General features: G+C 42.0%; 2 protein-coding genes and 2 pseudogenes across 2 annotated transcripts in view; 2 read left to right on the top strand and 2 right to left on the bottom strand.

Moving 5' to 3' along the window:
• Positions 1-801: 801 nt before the first annotated feature.
• On the bottom strand, positions 802-919 carry LOC118602467 (annotated as a pseudogene).
• Positions 920-7499: 6580 nt separating this feature from the next.
• The window catches only part of MRPS6 (mitochondrial ribosomal protein S6), a 71025-nt gene continuing 62256 nt past the window's right edge, over positions 7500-16268 (top strand). The window contains exons 1-2 of the mRNA XM_036218887.1: positions 7500-7964; positions 8717-8833. Coding sequence (XP_036074780.1) covers positions 7500-7964; positions 8717-8833 — 582 coding nt within the window. The remainder of the gene's footprint in view (positions 7965-8716; positions 8834-16268) is intronic.
• The window catches only part of SLC5A3 (solute carrier family 5 member 3), a 33757-nt gene continuing 25323 nt past the window's right edge, over positions 7835-16268 (top strand). Inside the window, exon 1 of the mRNA XM_016164091.2 lies at positions 7835-7964. The gene's annotated coding sequence lies outside the window, so the exon portion shown is untranslated. The remainder of the gene's footprint in view (positions 7965-16268) is intronic.
• On the bottom strand, positions 16122-16240 carry LOC118602587 (annotated as a pseudogene).

The raw sequence follows: 16268 nt of genomic DNA, 5'->3' as shown, positions 1-16268 counted from the left end.
TAAAATATTATATCCCGATCTGATACATTCCAAAGCATAAAATCTTCCGCGTAGCTGCTTTTGAGGGGTTCGGTTCCCTACCAGACAGATAACTTCTCCATTGCAAACCATCACTTACTTCCTGGATATGTTCTCTTCTGGAATCCCTTCTGCCTCCTATAGGGTCTTGACCTCCCTGTCATCTTCTTCTTAGTGAAAGGAAAGTCCAATAAAATTTAGATCAAGGGCACAACTGTTTTGTCAAGGCAAACCTACCACTGAGTCGATGGGGGTCTGCGTAACTAATTTATTGCCTATGGGCTTTGCTCCTTTTACTAAATGTCTATTTGACCCTGTCTGATGACTATGAGAGTGTTCTCCCCCTGTGTAGATCAAAAGAGCCCCAGCAACACGGGGTGAGATGATCCTCACAGAGGACTGGACTTTGAGCCGATAACTTAGGAGAGGAGAAGTACTGGCTGGCAGTGTCACAACAGCCACCTTTCAACATTCCTTGGGTGGGCAAGATCATTTAGGTGGTGGATTCCACCAAGGCTTTAGGACTCTCACCTTCTATCTCTTGGTTAAAGCCCTGAATAGGGAGACTGTTTAGAGCAATTGTCTTGAGAAGATTATAATCTTGCTATGAGAATTTATGCTGGTAAGACATTCAGAGAAGAAAGCACTAATGCATTGAATTGTAATACAAGCTTTATAAATTAGAAGCTGAGGAAATGCCACCTATGGGTGTGACCAGAGCAAAAGAAAGCCAGTCCAGAATGCTTTCTTTTTCTTTTTTCTTTCCTTTTTTTTTTTTTTTAGCACCTACAGTACCTGGTCTTCCTAGGTAGTCTTCCATCCAAGTACTACCCAGGCCTCACCCTGCTTAGCTTCCAAGATCAGACGGGATTGGGGTGTTCAGGGTAGCATGGCCATAGACTAAGAATGCTTCTTGAAAAGAAACCTAGGGACCATTGCTGACACTTGCCTTGCTAGCTGCCCATCAGACATCCAGTCAGTCACCCAATCCTACAGCTTACATCTCCGAACACTCCCTCCTGCAGTCTCTGCTAGCCTTCAGCCTTGCTTTGGCTTTTGTAATGCCCTCAGACCTTTCCCCGCTTGTATGTTTGCCCCTCTTTGAATCCATTGGGGCCTGGCCCTGCACTTCTCAGGCCTCATGCTGAGTAATCTCCGCCCTCCCCGAGTTTATTTTGCAGGGTGCTCCCACCCGCTTTGTTTAGCACCTCCGCCCAGGAAGCCTTACCTCCTGAAGAAGCCCCCTGCAGATGCTGTTTCATCCTCCAGAAATCCCTCTCCAGCTCATGGCCTTTGTTTCCTTTTGCTAAATCTAAAATCCAGCCATATGTATTCTCCTTAACTTTGCACTTGTGGAGAAAACATAAAGCCATTTAGTACCTCCAATGTTAATGACACTTAACATTAAGAATATTTGTGGGCCCACAATAGGTTGTTGAGAACACTTTATAATAATGCTAAAAGAAAAACGAACTCCTTCAATAAGTAGAGATGCAAGAAGTAATTTGTCTTTTTAAAGTTGGAAAGTGATAAAACATATTAAGCATCTCTTTCCTAAAAATGATATTGTCGTAGGAAGAACATCTCCCACAAACATCTAATAATTTTTTTCACAGGGGTGAAGATAAGGAAGCAGCCCATTTAGGCAACATTTGCTTTACCTTTTCATTTCTCTTATAAATGGAGCCCAAATTTGAGCCCCCTCACCATGTCCCCCCACCCCGCAGTAGAAAAACATACCTAGTTGATCGAAATTAAATAAATAATTGGGAAGTGGTGGATTAAGAGAGGAATATATTAAAGAGCTCCCAATATATATGGTACACACAGGGTTTCATTCAGCAAGACACAGCCCATAATAGCACATACAAGTGGGCTGAGTGAGACAGGTGGACATTCATTTAGATAGTACCTAAAGCTTACTAAGAAGACAAAAAAGAATCAAAGTTAAGTTAACACGGCCAAGAGGATCTAAAACAGTGAGTGAGGCTGATTGTAGGGAGTTTAGGAGATGCCAGTGGGGTCATTTAAAAACAAAATACATTTGAAATGTTGTGACTTGGGTCTGGGCGATTGGCTGAGGAACAGAGATCCATACTGAGCAGCCAAGCAGAGGAGGGTTTTACAGGTCTAGGTCCTGGGAACAATTTGCTATGGAACAATCCCAGGTCTTAGTGAAGTGAGATTCAAAAGGTGGAGTGCACTCTCCCAGCAACGGACGCTCACTCTCTCTAGGGAGAAGATGACAGGCTGATGTGAGTGAGGACTGACCGCTTAAATGTGACATGGTTTGATGATGAGATTATTTTCTCCATTAATTGAAAACATTCATATTTCTTCATTTTCTAAGGGTTGTATGTGGAGACACAGAGTTACAGAAGCAGAAAGATGATTTGTGTTTACCTTACTTCTTCCCAATGATAATTAGAAGTCACCTTTTAGAATACTGGACGATTGTCTTCACTGTGGATTTATTCATTAGCAGGGATAAAACTGATATCATAGCACATAGCACATGGATAGGTCAAAGAATCTGGTAAACAAGGGTTTTTTTTCTCTCTCTGAGTTGCCCTAGCCCAGGGGCATATGGCCTGGAATAAATAATTTACCTTATTTCCTTATCGGATTCCTTATCTACAGACTGGGAGATCACTTATTTTATACACTTTCCACTTTTCACCTGTTCTCTTCCGGTAGACTGGGATCCTGGCGGGAAAGATCAATTCAAAGTTCTTGAGAGCCTTACTCCAGTGCACTTGGATGACAGGAATTCAGGTGACGTGGAGGTCCTGCCTTAAATTCTGCTGCTAAGATCTTTCTTTGCTTTGGAGAACAGCCATGTTCAGGTACGGGAAGGAAAACAGACCTAGAAAAGAGAGCCCAGGAGGCAAAGGAGAACCCTAAGAATGCTGGGTCATGGATGCCAAAGAAGAGAACCTCAAGACTGCAGAGGAGTCCCTGACACTGATACCTGGGAGACAGCCACTCGACGGGTGAACGGGAGACCAATGATGAGGGCATGGGTGAACATAGATGGCCAAGGCTGGTAGGAGATGTGGTTAGATCGGACACTTGGAGAAATGTGGCTATGGAAGAAAGAACACCTACAAGTTGAGAGGGCAAGGGGCTTAAGATAAGGCTTTTTCTAGCTAGAAGAGACCTACATGTGCTTAAAGGCATATGGAAGAAACCTGTGCAAAAGAATTTGGTCGCTCAAAGGAGGACCACTTATTTGGGTGCTAGGAGTGGAACTGCAGTCACAAAGAGGAGAGCACACAGTAGGACCTCGATAAACGTTCGCTGATGAGCTGGTGACACAGTTTGCACTGGCTAGTAAACACTGAGGTGCTGTGTGGTATCAGGGCTAAGTGAAGGCTCTGCGTTCTGTACGATTTGGGGCAAGTTGCTGAATATTTCCTAAGTCTCGTTTTTCTCATCTGTAAAATGGGGGACAAATGCTAACACCTGTCTTTGTATAAGAATTGAATGTTAATACATGAAAACACTTAGAACAGCTCCTGGCTTATAGTGGGTGCTGAAAATTAGGTTTAGTAATAAAAAATAATGAAAAATGACAGCTATCTTTAAGAATTTTAATGACCTTGTTTGAGCCCAAGCTCAAGTCTCATTGTATAGCAACATAAAATAAGAAGGTAAAGGTGATTAACATGACCAAGGGCATACACTGGGGTTACTTTTTTGAAATTGGACCAAATTTCAACTTCTGTTCTTATGTTTCTTTCCTATTCCCTCCCATGAAAACATACTTGAAAATAAATCAAGATTTTTGATTAATCAAATCTTAAACATGATCATACTAAATGTTTTGGAGCCCCTAAGTTACAATTTTTTTTTCTCGTATAACTGTAACTTTGTACTCTTGGACTAACATCGCCCATTTTCTCCTCCCCCCAGCTCCTGACAACCACCGTTCTACTCTCTGCTTCTATGAGTCTGACTATATTAGATGCCTCATGGGAGTGGTTTTATATGTTAAATGTAAGTGTCTGTGTCTGGCTTATTCACTTACAAAATGTCCTCCAGGGTTATCCATGTTGTCAGAAATGGTGAGATTTCCTTTTTTTTTTTTTTATTTTTTATTTTTAAGGCTGAATAATTCCCATTGTGCTATTTTTTTAAAAAAAAATATTAATTTCCTTTATTCATCCATGGACATTCACATTGCTTCCATGTCTTGGCTATTGTGAATAATGCTGCAATGAACATGGAAGCGCAGATATCTTCAAGATCTTTATTTCAATTCTAATAGATATATAACCAGAAGGAGGATTGCTGAATAACATAGTAGTTCTATTTTTCCCTCCCCTTATGAGCCTCCATACTGCAACAGTGTGCAAGAATTCCTTTTTTCCACATCCTCAGAACACTTATCTCTTGACTTTCTGATAACAGCTACCCTACCAGGTGTGAGGTGATATCTCATTGTGGTTTTGATTTGCATTTCTCAGATGATTAGCGATGCTGAGTGTCTTTTCCTGTACCTGTTGGTCATTTGCATACCTTCTTTGGAGAAATTCAGATCCTTTGCCCATTTTTTAAACCAGGTTATTTATTTATTTGCTACTAAGTTGTTTGAGTTCCTTATCTATTTTGAATATTAACCCCTTATCAGATATGGTTTGCAAATATTTTCTTCCATTCTGTAGGTTGCCTTTTCATTTTGTTGATTATTTCCTTTTCTGTGAAGCTTTTTAATTTGATGCAATCTCATTTTTTGTTGTTGTTGCCTGTTTTTGTTGTGTCGTATCCACAAAATTGTTGTCAAAGCCAATGTCAAAAAGCCTTTTTTCCTAGTTTTATGACTTCAGGTCTTATGTTTACCTCTTTAACCCGTTTTGAGTTGATTTTTTGTCTCAGGTGTAAGATAAGGGTTCAATTTCATTCTTTTGCATGTGGATATCCAGTTTTCCAAAACCACATATTGAAGAGGCTATTTTTCTTTTTTTCTCCCATTGTGTAGCCTTGGCACCTTTGTCAAAGATGAGTTGCCTGTATATGTGTGAGTTTATTCTGGGCTCTCTTTTTTGTTTCATTGGTCTATATTTCTGTTTTTGTTGTTGTTGTTGTTGTTGTTTTTTAATGCCAGTACCATACTCTTTTGATTACCATAGCTTTGTAATATAGTTTGAAATCAAGATGTGTAATGTCTCTGGCTTTGTTCTTGCTCAAAACTGCTTTGGCTATTCAGGGTCTTTTGTAGCTCCACATAAATAGTACAATTTTTTCCCCATTTCTGTAAAAAATATTATTGGGATTTTGATAGGGATTGCATTGAATCTGTAGATGGCTTTGGGTAGTACAGGCATTTTAATAATATTAATTCTTCTAATCCATGAACATGGGATATCTTTCCATTTATTTGTGTCTATTTAAATTTTTTTCATTAATGTTTTACAGTTTTCAATGTTCACTGCCTTGGTTAGGCTTATTCCTAAGTATTGGAATAATTTTAAAAAATTAATACATTATTGCAGTATTTTTTTTATATATCTAAATGCTGACCATACATAGTATAACATTCCAAAAATCTTTTGGTGTAGTTGATTGTAGTTACAGCAGAGAGACACTAAATATGTAGCAGCATTCCTTGTGATTTTATCACTAATTTTTAATGATTTTTACCAACATTCTGGTACTATGCTTAAAAAAAAAAAAGTCGAAGGGGTGAAAATCAGAGTAACTGCCTTCTCTTTCCCTTTCAGAAGAAAAGGGGTGAGCCGGTGGGCAGACACCAGCTTAGGGGTGGGGGTGCCGACTATGGTGAGGCATTTCCTTATGCCACTTGTCAGGTTAGAGGAAGTAGAGGAAGAAGCCAGATCCTCACGCATCTCTGGGTATTAGGGAAAAATTGTGGAGCTTCAGGAGGAAATGTTAACGGTTGAAGTCAGCTTATGGGACTGCCCTGGTCTTTGGCTTAGCATATTACTTCAGAGTTCATATTTTCTCATTTCCAAACTTTGACATGTGGTCCATAATGTGACAGATCGTGGAAGTAGGGACCATGCCGAAAAACTTGTAACTCACTTCTGAAGGTCCAGAAATTTTTTGCTTCCATGTTACTTTAGTATTCTACTACTTTTTAACTAAATGTGAAATTAGTCTACAGTAACCAGGTAATTTGTACTTAGACCTGTAGGGTTTGTCTTTGGAAGAACACAGGTTATGGAGAAGTCCAAGAATAGAAAATATAAAAAGCCAGATATCACAGAAAAGGTTGTGTTCGAACCATCCTTACCTTTTGTGGGAGATGGAAGGTTGCAGATGAGAAATAGTAAGGTCATTGAATAAGGTAACAAAGGATTTCCATACTTGGTTTAGAAGAAATACATGGTAAAACCACTGCATATCACCCTCTTAATCTGTGTGGTAGGAGAACCAGAGGCAGGACTAACAGTATGGGCTCAGCCTTCATATAGTCTGGGTCTAAGTTTTGTCTCTTTTAGTCTGTTTGACCTGGAGCTAGTCACATAACCTTTGCATGCCTATATTTCTGAATCCCTAAAGTGGGGTTAATAATAATGAGAATTTTATAATACAGGTAACAGCCTCACCGTAGTGCCTGATACACGGTAAATACTCAGTAAGTTTTACCAGTTAACATTAAGGCACTTTAAATAGTTGCAGGGGCCTCCATCTCTAAGGGGTGGAGCGAGAGAAAAATGCATTCAGTACAACTTCTGACAGCGAGTATAGCCAACTGCTGGAGGGAGAGGTGAGCCCTGCGCCCACGTTTGGGGGCCCAGGGGAGTGCAGAATGAGACTCCCCGCCCTGTAAGGAACAACACTCTGATCCAAGGCGGTTATGGTTTTACAGTACTCAGCTGGTCCTCTGAATAAACGCCCAGCATCTAATACTTTGGTTTGAGCCAAAGCATTAGCCTGTCCTTGGCAACAACACGTGGGTCATGCCAGGCTCCCACAACAAATGCCCCGTGTCGCCCCTATGTGCAGGCATGGTTCTCAACGGCTTACGTGCATCAAGTCGCTCAAAGGCATCACTGCCCTAGAAAGTAGGTGCCCTCCACGTCCCCTTTCTGCAAAAGCCTGCCCAAGGTCAGGGAGCTAGCGAGGGAAGGGGCCCGCCCGGGACCTGCGCGGCGGCCCAGTCTGCGCTGCGAGCCCACCGCGCCAGGGAGGGGGCCCCGGGAAGCCGCGCCTGCGGCCGCGCAAGGACGATGGGCAGTGGGCCTGAGTGGCAGGCCGCCTCGGGCATCTCCCACCGGCCTTGGGCACCCAGCGCGCGGGTGGGGAGACGCAGTCCGAAGCGGGAACGTTCCAGAACCTCCGTGCGCAGCCGGGGGCAGAGAGAGCCCCCGAGGCGGTCGCAACCCCGCCTGAAAGAGCGAGGCCACTGAGAAGGTTCCTCACAGCAGGGAGTCACAGGCGAGAAGCGCGCGCACTGACGAGACTGCACAGCAGCGCACGCGCACACGAGGGCGCACGTTCGCCCGCCGCCCAGGATGAAACGGAAGGCATGGAAAGTTCCAGCTGGTTCGAGAATCGTAGGTAGCAGGCGCGGCGGCAAGATCGGAGGGGGCGTGGAGGCTCCGTGGGCCCAGCCCGCGGCGCTGTCCCAGGCGGTCCCGCGGGGGCCGAGCATCCGGCGGGGCCAGGTCGCCAGGGGGAGCACCGCTGGAGAGGGCGCGCGGCCGCCCCGGGGAGGGGGCGTGGCCTGGCGCGGGGGGCGTGGCGCGTCGAAGGGGCGTGGCGGGCCGTCTGCGCAGCTGCCAGAGCCTTTAAGCCCGGGCTCGCGCGGCCCCGCCGCGCTTTCGCCGCCCGGCAGCCTTCGGTCCCAGCAGTTCGGCAGCTCCCCGCGGTCCCCGCCTCTCAAGCGTCCCGGGAGCCGGCTCGGTGCGGAGCCGCGCGCCGTGCCTCTGGGCATGCCCCGCTACGAGCTGGCTTTGATTCTGAAAGCCATGCAGCGGGTAAGTGACCTTCCCCTCAGAGCCCGCCTCCCCGCGCGGGCTCCCCACACGGCCGCCAGGCCACCGCCCCTCGCCCTTCCCGCATGGCCCGCAGGAGGCCAGGGCGGCGGGCGGGCGTCCGCACCGAGGGGGCGCGCGTGGGCCGGCCGGCGCGGCGAGGCCGCGTGCGCGCGGGAGGCGGGGGTGTGCCCGTGCGGGAGCGCGAACGCGGGAGGGTGTGCCTCGCACGCGGCCGGCCGGCCGGGGGGGGGGGGGGGGGGGGGGGGCGCGGGGCGGGCAGTGGGAGCCCAGCGGAAGGTCCGCGGGAAGACACGCGCGAGCGCCCGGCCCCGCTCCCGTCGCCGCGAAGCTGCGTTGTCTCCGGCCCCGCCGCCGTGCGCTCCACCTCCGCCTGCTCCGTCTCCGCCGCCCGCCACCCGCCACCACGCTAGCGCCTGCTGGCCGCCCCGGAACCGTCCGCGCTCAATAAAACCTTCTGCAAAGCGTGTTCGTGCAGTTCTCTGGACCACGGTCGCGTATGAGCTCTGTCACGTTAAACAAACAAACGAAAATATCTTTGACTTCTCTTTTTCTGACTTCAGCGAAAATCCTCCTGGCTCCGGGTGTCTTTAGCCCAGTTTCATTCATCCAAGTTGTGACCTTTTTTGCGCCTTCTAGAAGAAACTTTTCTCCTCCTGCTTTTGATTGATCTTGAGGTAGGGAATTTCAGGTTTGGAGGGATGATAAGCGAACCAGCAGTCCGTTCACTTCAGGTGGTGATGGTGTGGCCAAGGACGGGGGCCCGCGGCCCGGAGGGAGCTCTTCGTCCTCTGTTCTGGGTCAGGTACTCCTCAAGCCGTCGCCGAAACCCCCATTCTTCCGTGAATTCGGTAACGTAGAATGTGGTGTATCCTTTTTTTTTTTTTTTCCCCCAGCTGTTAATAAAAAATACAATGTCTGTACTTTGAAAACATAGCTTCTTACAGCACGAGAGGCCTGGGCACATTTTATGTTTCAATCAGTTTTGAGGAATAGCTATTATTAGGAAGTTTCGTTGAACTTAAACCTGGATCATGGTCCAGTTTCTATAGAAAAAGTAACAATCACTGAGTGTTGTGAAATGGTTACATTCTTTGCACCCTATCAAGTGGGAGAATACACTGTTGCCTCTTGATCAGGTCTAAAGAGTCTAGTCAGGCAAAGCGTGTTATTCCAGCATTCGGGAGAAAATAAGATTGTGTTGTCTAGCCCCTGAAATACTCCACCGTTCTTGGCCCTCCACTTTTCATATTAAGATATACTGCTTAAAGAGAATAGGAACAATGAAAAAACAAAAAGCACATTATTGAAAAGGAAATATGTGTAACTATTTGGATATTGTTTAAGCCCTTCCTTTATTTTGTGCCTTTTAGGAGATACCTTAGAAATTGGAAAATGTTAAATTTTTTTGTGTCACCTTGTTTGAAGGAGGAAACAGGTGATCATTGAAGAGTCAGGGTATAGGTATAATTGAAATGAAAATTTTGAATTCTTGTACTTTGCAATAGCTGTTAAGTGCATTGGTTAACATGGCTGCAAGTATATTAAGTGTATTTTTTTTATCATGTTAATGTATTTTTTTGTATCCAGTTTTTTCTGTGTGTGTGTGTGTGTGTGTATGCTCCCATACATGGAGCATACATTTTTTTTTTACCCTAGTTCAGATAAGCCACCTAGTACAGTTTGGTTAAAATAGTAATTCAGTACCTTCCTTGAAATTCTCACAGGAGGGCAGGGGAAAAAAAAAATAAACCTTAAGCAGATAATCAAGGTGAACTCCTCCCTGGAGGAGGAAGCCACTATTGCCTCTTGTTTGGAGTTCATCGACCTAAATAAGATTAAACAAGAAAAACTGTCTTTTTTTTTTTTTTGGTTCACAAAACTTAATTTTTAAGTAGGCTGTAAATGTATAACAAAGACTTAATGGTTTTGAACAATTTCGCTTGCTTTTAATTCAAGAAAATTGGATTCTAAAATAAGACCAATACTTGGGAGTAAATGAATGGAAAAAGTTAACGCTAGGTTTATTTAATTCAAAATGCCTCTGTGAGGTTGTAGCTCCATTTGAGAGGCTTGAGAAACCTCAGTTCACATCTTAAGCAGTTTGTGATCCTATTGCAGGAAGCCTAGTGTAACTATTCTAAGTTACATACTTTTCATATTTTTAGGTTCTGAAATGTATAACCTTTTACAGTGTACCCCTTTAATGTGATGGCTTATCACCCCATCCCCAAATAATTTACGAATCTTGTAATTGAGGAAATGTCCTCTGTTAGACAACTCTTAGAGCAGAAATGGAAGTTGAGAGAATATACTTTTTCCAGCCTTTTCTTGGATTTCCAGAAGTGTTTTCCTGTTTCTTTTCTGCGATGCTCTGTAAGTCTGAAGAGCATTCCTAGTCTCTTGTAGAGTATCACTCCCCTCTCCCCTACTGTTTTATTTTCTTTGACTCCCTAGCTGGACTCCTTTAAATGGAGCACACAAGAGTTTTTCAGTTTAAGATGCAGGTACAGTGTGGAGGCTCTCACAGCATCTTACGGAGACCCACATGTAGCAAAGTCATTTGTGAGAGTCCCCTTGAAAGATTTCAGGGTGTAGTAGCATATAGAATGAGTCTTTATTGAATTATACAATTGTGTATTAATCAGTCACTTAGACGTTCCATGCTATCTTTTTCTCAGTTTACAATTGGGAGTTACGAGTCTCTGCTTTTGTTGCCCTTCTGCCCTGTGCGTTTATGAATGTAGATACCAGTTCCTCCCAAAGAGGAGTTTATTTGCAGGTGTTTAGCCTGAATTTTATTTTAATCTATGTATATAAAGTCACGTCTGGCCCCTCCCCTTTTAATTTAGCATGAAAAGTAAAAGTGTAGTTAAATTCTGAAATTGGACATAGGAAAGTAATGGACCTTGCAGGCCTTTTAAAGGTAATGACTAAAGCTATTTGGAAACATAGTTGCTTAGACCATATTTATACAAGAGTCCAGAACAAAAAAGATTTTGAAAGTATTGTTATACATATATAACATCGAAAGAGTTTTGTTCACTTCTGGAGAACCAGTATTCAAGGCCATAGTGTGGAAGGGCATAGCTATGGAGGAAAGAGCGCAGGCCACAGGTCTCCAGGCAGTCTCAGTTCAGCCTGTGGAAGACCTTTTCTAAGTGAAAAAGAAACAAATTGCCTACGAGAGGGCACGTTCTCACTCCACTTCCACTTCCACCACAGCCTTGTGCAGTGGGATCATTCAGGTAGAAAGAGCAGGGGTCATGCATTTGGAGAGTGAGGTCTGACACTGATTTCTGAAGTCTTTCCCCTCGAGAGTCTGAGAAAATGGCTGAGGTCCTTTGATTTCGCTTCAAAATTAGATTTAAAAGATTGGTATTTAATTTCAGTTAGGTAAAAGATCGAGTTGCCAATACAAGAATGATAAAGCCACCTACTGTGTAGAGAGGCATAGGAAAAGCTGTGTAAACTGTTGATAACTTTTACACTTGGGATGGGTTGAGGAAGAGATTTTGAGGTGAAAAAAGATCTATGCAGAGCATTTGTACTCTTTGGATACTTAGTTTAGGAACACTTTAATTATCATCTTACTACACTCGCCTAGAGTTGGCATATTTAGAGTTATGAAAGCCTTGGGAGAATGTTTCTTCTTGAAGTCTCTTGCTACTCAGGAATTTTTACACGACTAATTAAAGGCTTAAATAATAACTACCTTAATTGCTAAATGAATGCATGTGTGTATAATAAAATAGCATTTATATGTCCTCCTGTATATATTTTTCTAGTAGGAATAAAAGCAGATAAGTATGGAAATCTTAATTTTTTTTTCTTTAAAACACTTTACAAGTTAATTTCTGTTTAATAACCCTTTTAATTTAATTGAAAAGCAAATTATATTTAAAATTTAAGATAACTCATCGAAATAGTTTTTTGTAGGGTTTTATGATATAATGAGTTTAATTTGCCCCCTGGGTTTTATAAGTTTAGAAATCAAGCGTAGTGTTATTGAGGTTTCTAAAATGTAGAAAGCAGTAGATTTTCTGATTGTACAGTGAAGAGTTACTTCTGTTTCTCTTCGCTCACGCCTTTTTGATTACAAAACCTGAGAAGAGGTTTGTATTTATCCCAGAGTTGTGTCCAAGTTAGGAGTTTCTGAAAGTAACAACTACAAAATGTTTGCACTGTAGATACCTTTGGAGGTGCAGGGTGCTAATGAACTCAAGTATGGGACAGGCCGATCCTAGTCATTGTAGCTTGGCTTGCTTGGCAATTTGATGACTAGGGAATGGTGACATTTCTACTCTCAGGTGGCGGCAGACAAAAGTTCAGATGGAACATCTTTGTTCCAGCTGTCAGATGGCTGAGTTAGTCTCATGGGCCCTCCCTGAAGAGCTTTGCATGTGTCTTAATAATCACCCTTACTGTTTTGTCTGCTTGAAACCAGACAAAATGGTTATCCAATAACGAAAGTCTTGAGCTTTGTGGACAATGTTGTACTTACATTTGGTATTAAAGTTTTCTTGGGTTACAGCTTATTGCCGCAGCAAGTGATTGAAGAAGGAGTCCTGTTTCTGCCCCTGAGCTACCGCTAAGGTACAAGGAGTGGCTTTGGGGGTAAGGAGTCCTTCCTTCCTCACCAGACATGGTTTGTATTTATGAAGAATGCCTGTCGGAAGTTGACATTCTGCCGTGAATTTTTTTCCTAATTGTTACTCATAACTCACACATTCAATACTGATGTCTCTAGGTTTTAAAAATCTAGGTATTTATATGCAGGCTGCTATTGAATCATCTAACCTTTAGATTACAAAATCACTTTAAAGAAAAGAGTTTGAAAGCAATGAGGGGCAAATTCAGAAATAATGTTTTTCATTTAGTGCCTTCGCTGTATTTGTAGTACGGGTGTAATTTTTCTGTTTAAGGTAAGCAATACCTCTTTAGTGGAAGGCAGTGTTCTAATAAAGCTTTTATAAACACAACACATGTAATTATCTCTTAAAGGAATCAAGCTTAAGGAATTAGAAAAATTTAAGGAAAGCGTTCAAATTTAATGAATGTCTGGTAAGTTTTCAGTTTATCTAAAGGAAAAATAAAATACCCTTATAAGTTTAGAAAAGGACAGTTAATCCAGTTCTCTTATCTTTATTGCTATTAGAGCAGGAGTTGGCAGACGGCTCACAGGCCAAGTCCAACCTGCTACCTGTATTTGTATGGCCTGTGAGCTGAGAAAGGATTTTACGTTTTTAAATAGTGGGGGGAAAAAATCAAAATTTTATGACTTGAAAATTACATGAAGTAAACATTTCAAAATCTATAAATATGGTGTGTTGGAATATAACCTCATTTATTTATATTTACTGTCTTATCCTTTACAGAAGAAATTTGCTTACTCCTGATTTAGAGTGTACAGACATAATTTCCTAGGTTTAACATTTCTATTAGCTTCTTATGGTGCTGTTTTCTGACATTTCTGCTTTGGTTTCTTCCTTTCCCTCCTCTTTGTATTCTGTACCTTTCACCTTCACCTGGATGGCTTGCCTTTGGTAACAAGCTAAGAATTCTGGCATTTTGTACTTTTCTTTCTCCTGGTTATAGCCGCCTGGATATTTATTCCCTTGGCACTGCAAACTCAATGTGGTTCAAACTTAATGAGTTGCCTACCTCCAAACTTGTCTTATTTCTGTTTGTGGGTTCTTTGTCTTCTGTCACCTGACAGAAGTTTTTACTTTGTACTACAGTTAATTGGGTGAACAAATTTTCTTGTAATTCTTCAATCTCAATCCCATATAGTCTCTTTTCTGCCTTTGTCTCATATTTCTTGCTTTATTCTTGTAGTTTCTTAGCTGTTCACTCTAACATACTGCTGAGGAGTTAATGCCTGGAGATATGCTTCTTGGTACAAAAGTAAATGTTCTTGAGAAACTTTAAAAGAATTAAATTGAGATGCATTGTTAACAAAATATAAAGCATTATGTAGTGTTATCTTTTTGATTATTTAATTGCCTTTACATAATAGTCCATTGTGTCAACACCGTTGTCAAATTACAACACACCTCTTCTTTTGAAAAAGACATTCAGATGAACTCTGGCATCTAAGGCCGCCTCTGATCGGACTCCCAACATTTTTTTTTAAACTTCATCTCAATTTCTTTCAGTCCCCATTCCATGTACCAAGTAAACCAAGCCACTGTAGATCCCCATTAATACCATTCCCTTTTATTTTATTTGGTGCCTGTGTCACACTGCTTTTCTTGGAATGTCCTCCTTTTCCACATTACCCCCTTATCTCCATGAAAACCTGCTTCAAGTTCATTTAACACATTTGCTACATTAAACAACTGTTGGAGTACACACTATAGTCTTTCCTTTGAATTTGCACGGTGTTTTCCTGTGTCTTTATCACATGGATCCGTTTTTACTTTGTATTGCATACAGTTAATTGGTGAATGTTTCTTATCCCTTTGCTAGATTACAAATTCTGAGGGTGAAATCTGTTTCATTTCTGTCCTCTGCTTACACATAAGGTCTATGCTTACTTAGCTGCCTTACAACGATTACTACTCTCATCTCTAAAACGCTTCTTGGATACGAGATAGCATGCTGACCTCTTGTGCTAGTAAGCTGCTTTCAAGTTAGTGCACTTTTGCTTGCACTGGGCTAGTTGTATACTTGCCAGAAATTGTGTTGCTTTCCAACACTGTTTCATGGCAGGTAATCTTGTTTTTACAATAATCGAAATATGTCGACTGATAAAATGAGTGCAAACTTTTTTTCTCCCTGGAAACCAAGTTGGATTCTTTGGAAAGATTTGATGAAGGTGAGTCACTAAAGTAATGGCTGTAGAATTAGATGTGGCTGCAATAACTAAAAGTTTGGGAGGAAGAATAACTTAGTCCAGGAGAATTCTGTATGTAGACTGCTTTACAAGGATTTCTTAAAGCCGCCCACTTTGATGAAACTGGAAATGGGAATTGTAGATTTATAGATGTGGTTTAGATCAAGCAAAAGGGACTCTACTCAACAAGAAATTGCCCATCATCGATCCTGTTCTCCAAGCGCCTTGACCCCATATTAAGATTGGCAAACAAATGTACATTTGTGTGTTAAACTTAAATAAAATGTTTAAGGTACGTATGTATGATTTTTTTGATTTCCTACTTTGGCTTTAATTCCTTTTTTCCCCCTCTGTTTTGGATATGATTGTTTTGGATACAAAAGCTTCTGCTTCAGTAAGTCGTCTGATGTTTGTTATGTCAGTGATGGAAGAACGTAAGCTTTGAACTGAAGATACTGCTGGTTGTGTTATGTTGGAGTTAAACAGAGAAATGGCACTGAGATACTAGAAAGGGCTTCAGAAAGAGATCAATCTGGTTTTGGCTTCTGACACACCTACTTCCTAAGGATCTTAAACTTTTTGGATCTTCGTGTCCTCATCGATAAAATGGGAGTGTTCCCTACATTAGAGAGTCTTTGAAGAGAAAGTTGAAACATGACCTTGGAGGTAGTAGATAGATGTTCAGTGTGTCATTAAAGTAGCTTTGTGATTCCAGGCAAGTTACTGAACTTCATTGCCTAGTTTTCCATTCACACTTTATTGATGAAGAGACTCCCAGAGATAAAATTTTTTGTTATTTTATCAGAATCTGAGACTGAGTCAATCCCAGACTATATTACTTGCTCAGTAAAGGTTCGAGTTAGTGAACATGAACCATTTTACCTAATAGCTTGCACGCTACTTAAACAAGGGCAAACTCTTTTATCTATGAAGTATACAGAGTTTTTCTATGAAGTACCCAGTGAACTTCACTAACTTAGAATGATCTCTTTGTCACAGAGATGGGTATCATTTATTCAACAGCTATTGGCCTTTGCCAGGCACTGTATGCACTGGGATTCCTCATCAAGGACTAAACTATTTGCATACGAACTTTGTGTTCGTCTCGTCTATCTGACCTTATGTAACTTCTTCTTAGTAAGACTTAAATGTGTCTTTTAGGCGAGAAGGTTGGGAAAATTCAAGTGAAGAGTAGAGAAAATCTATTTTTATTTATTTATTTTTTAAGCGAGGTGACCCTTGGTTGACAGATTGCAAGGACCTTGTCAGCTTACAATCCCTTATTTTTTTTTAATTTTTCACGCCTACAACACCTAGTCTTCCTAGGTGGTCACCCATCCAAATACTAACCAGGCCCAACCCTGCTTAGCTTCCAAGATCAGACAGGATCGGACTTGTTCAGGGTAGAATGGCCATAGACTGAGAAAATCTAAAGAAAATTATGCAGT

The sequence above is a fragment of the Rousettus aegyptiacus genome, unplaced genomic scaffold (genome assembly GCF_014176215.1).
Source record: "Rousettus aegyptiacus isolate mRouAeg1 unplaced genomic scaffold, mRouAeg1.p scaffold_m13_p_4, whole genome shotgun sequence".
Classification (NCBI taxonomy): Eukaryota; Metazoa; Chordata; class Mammalia; order Chiroptera; family Pteropodidae; genus Rousettus; species Rousettus aegyptiacus.
This window is presented reverse-complemented; position numbering and strand designations above follow the sequence as displayed.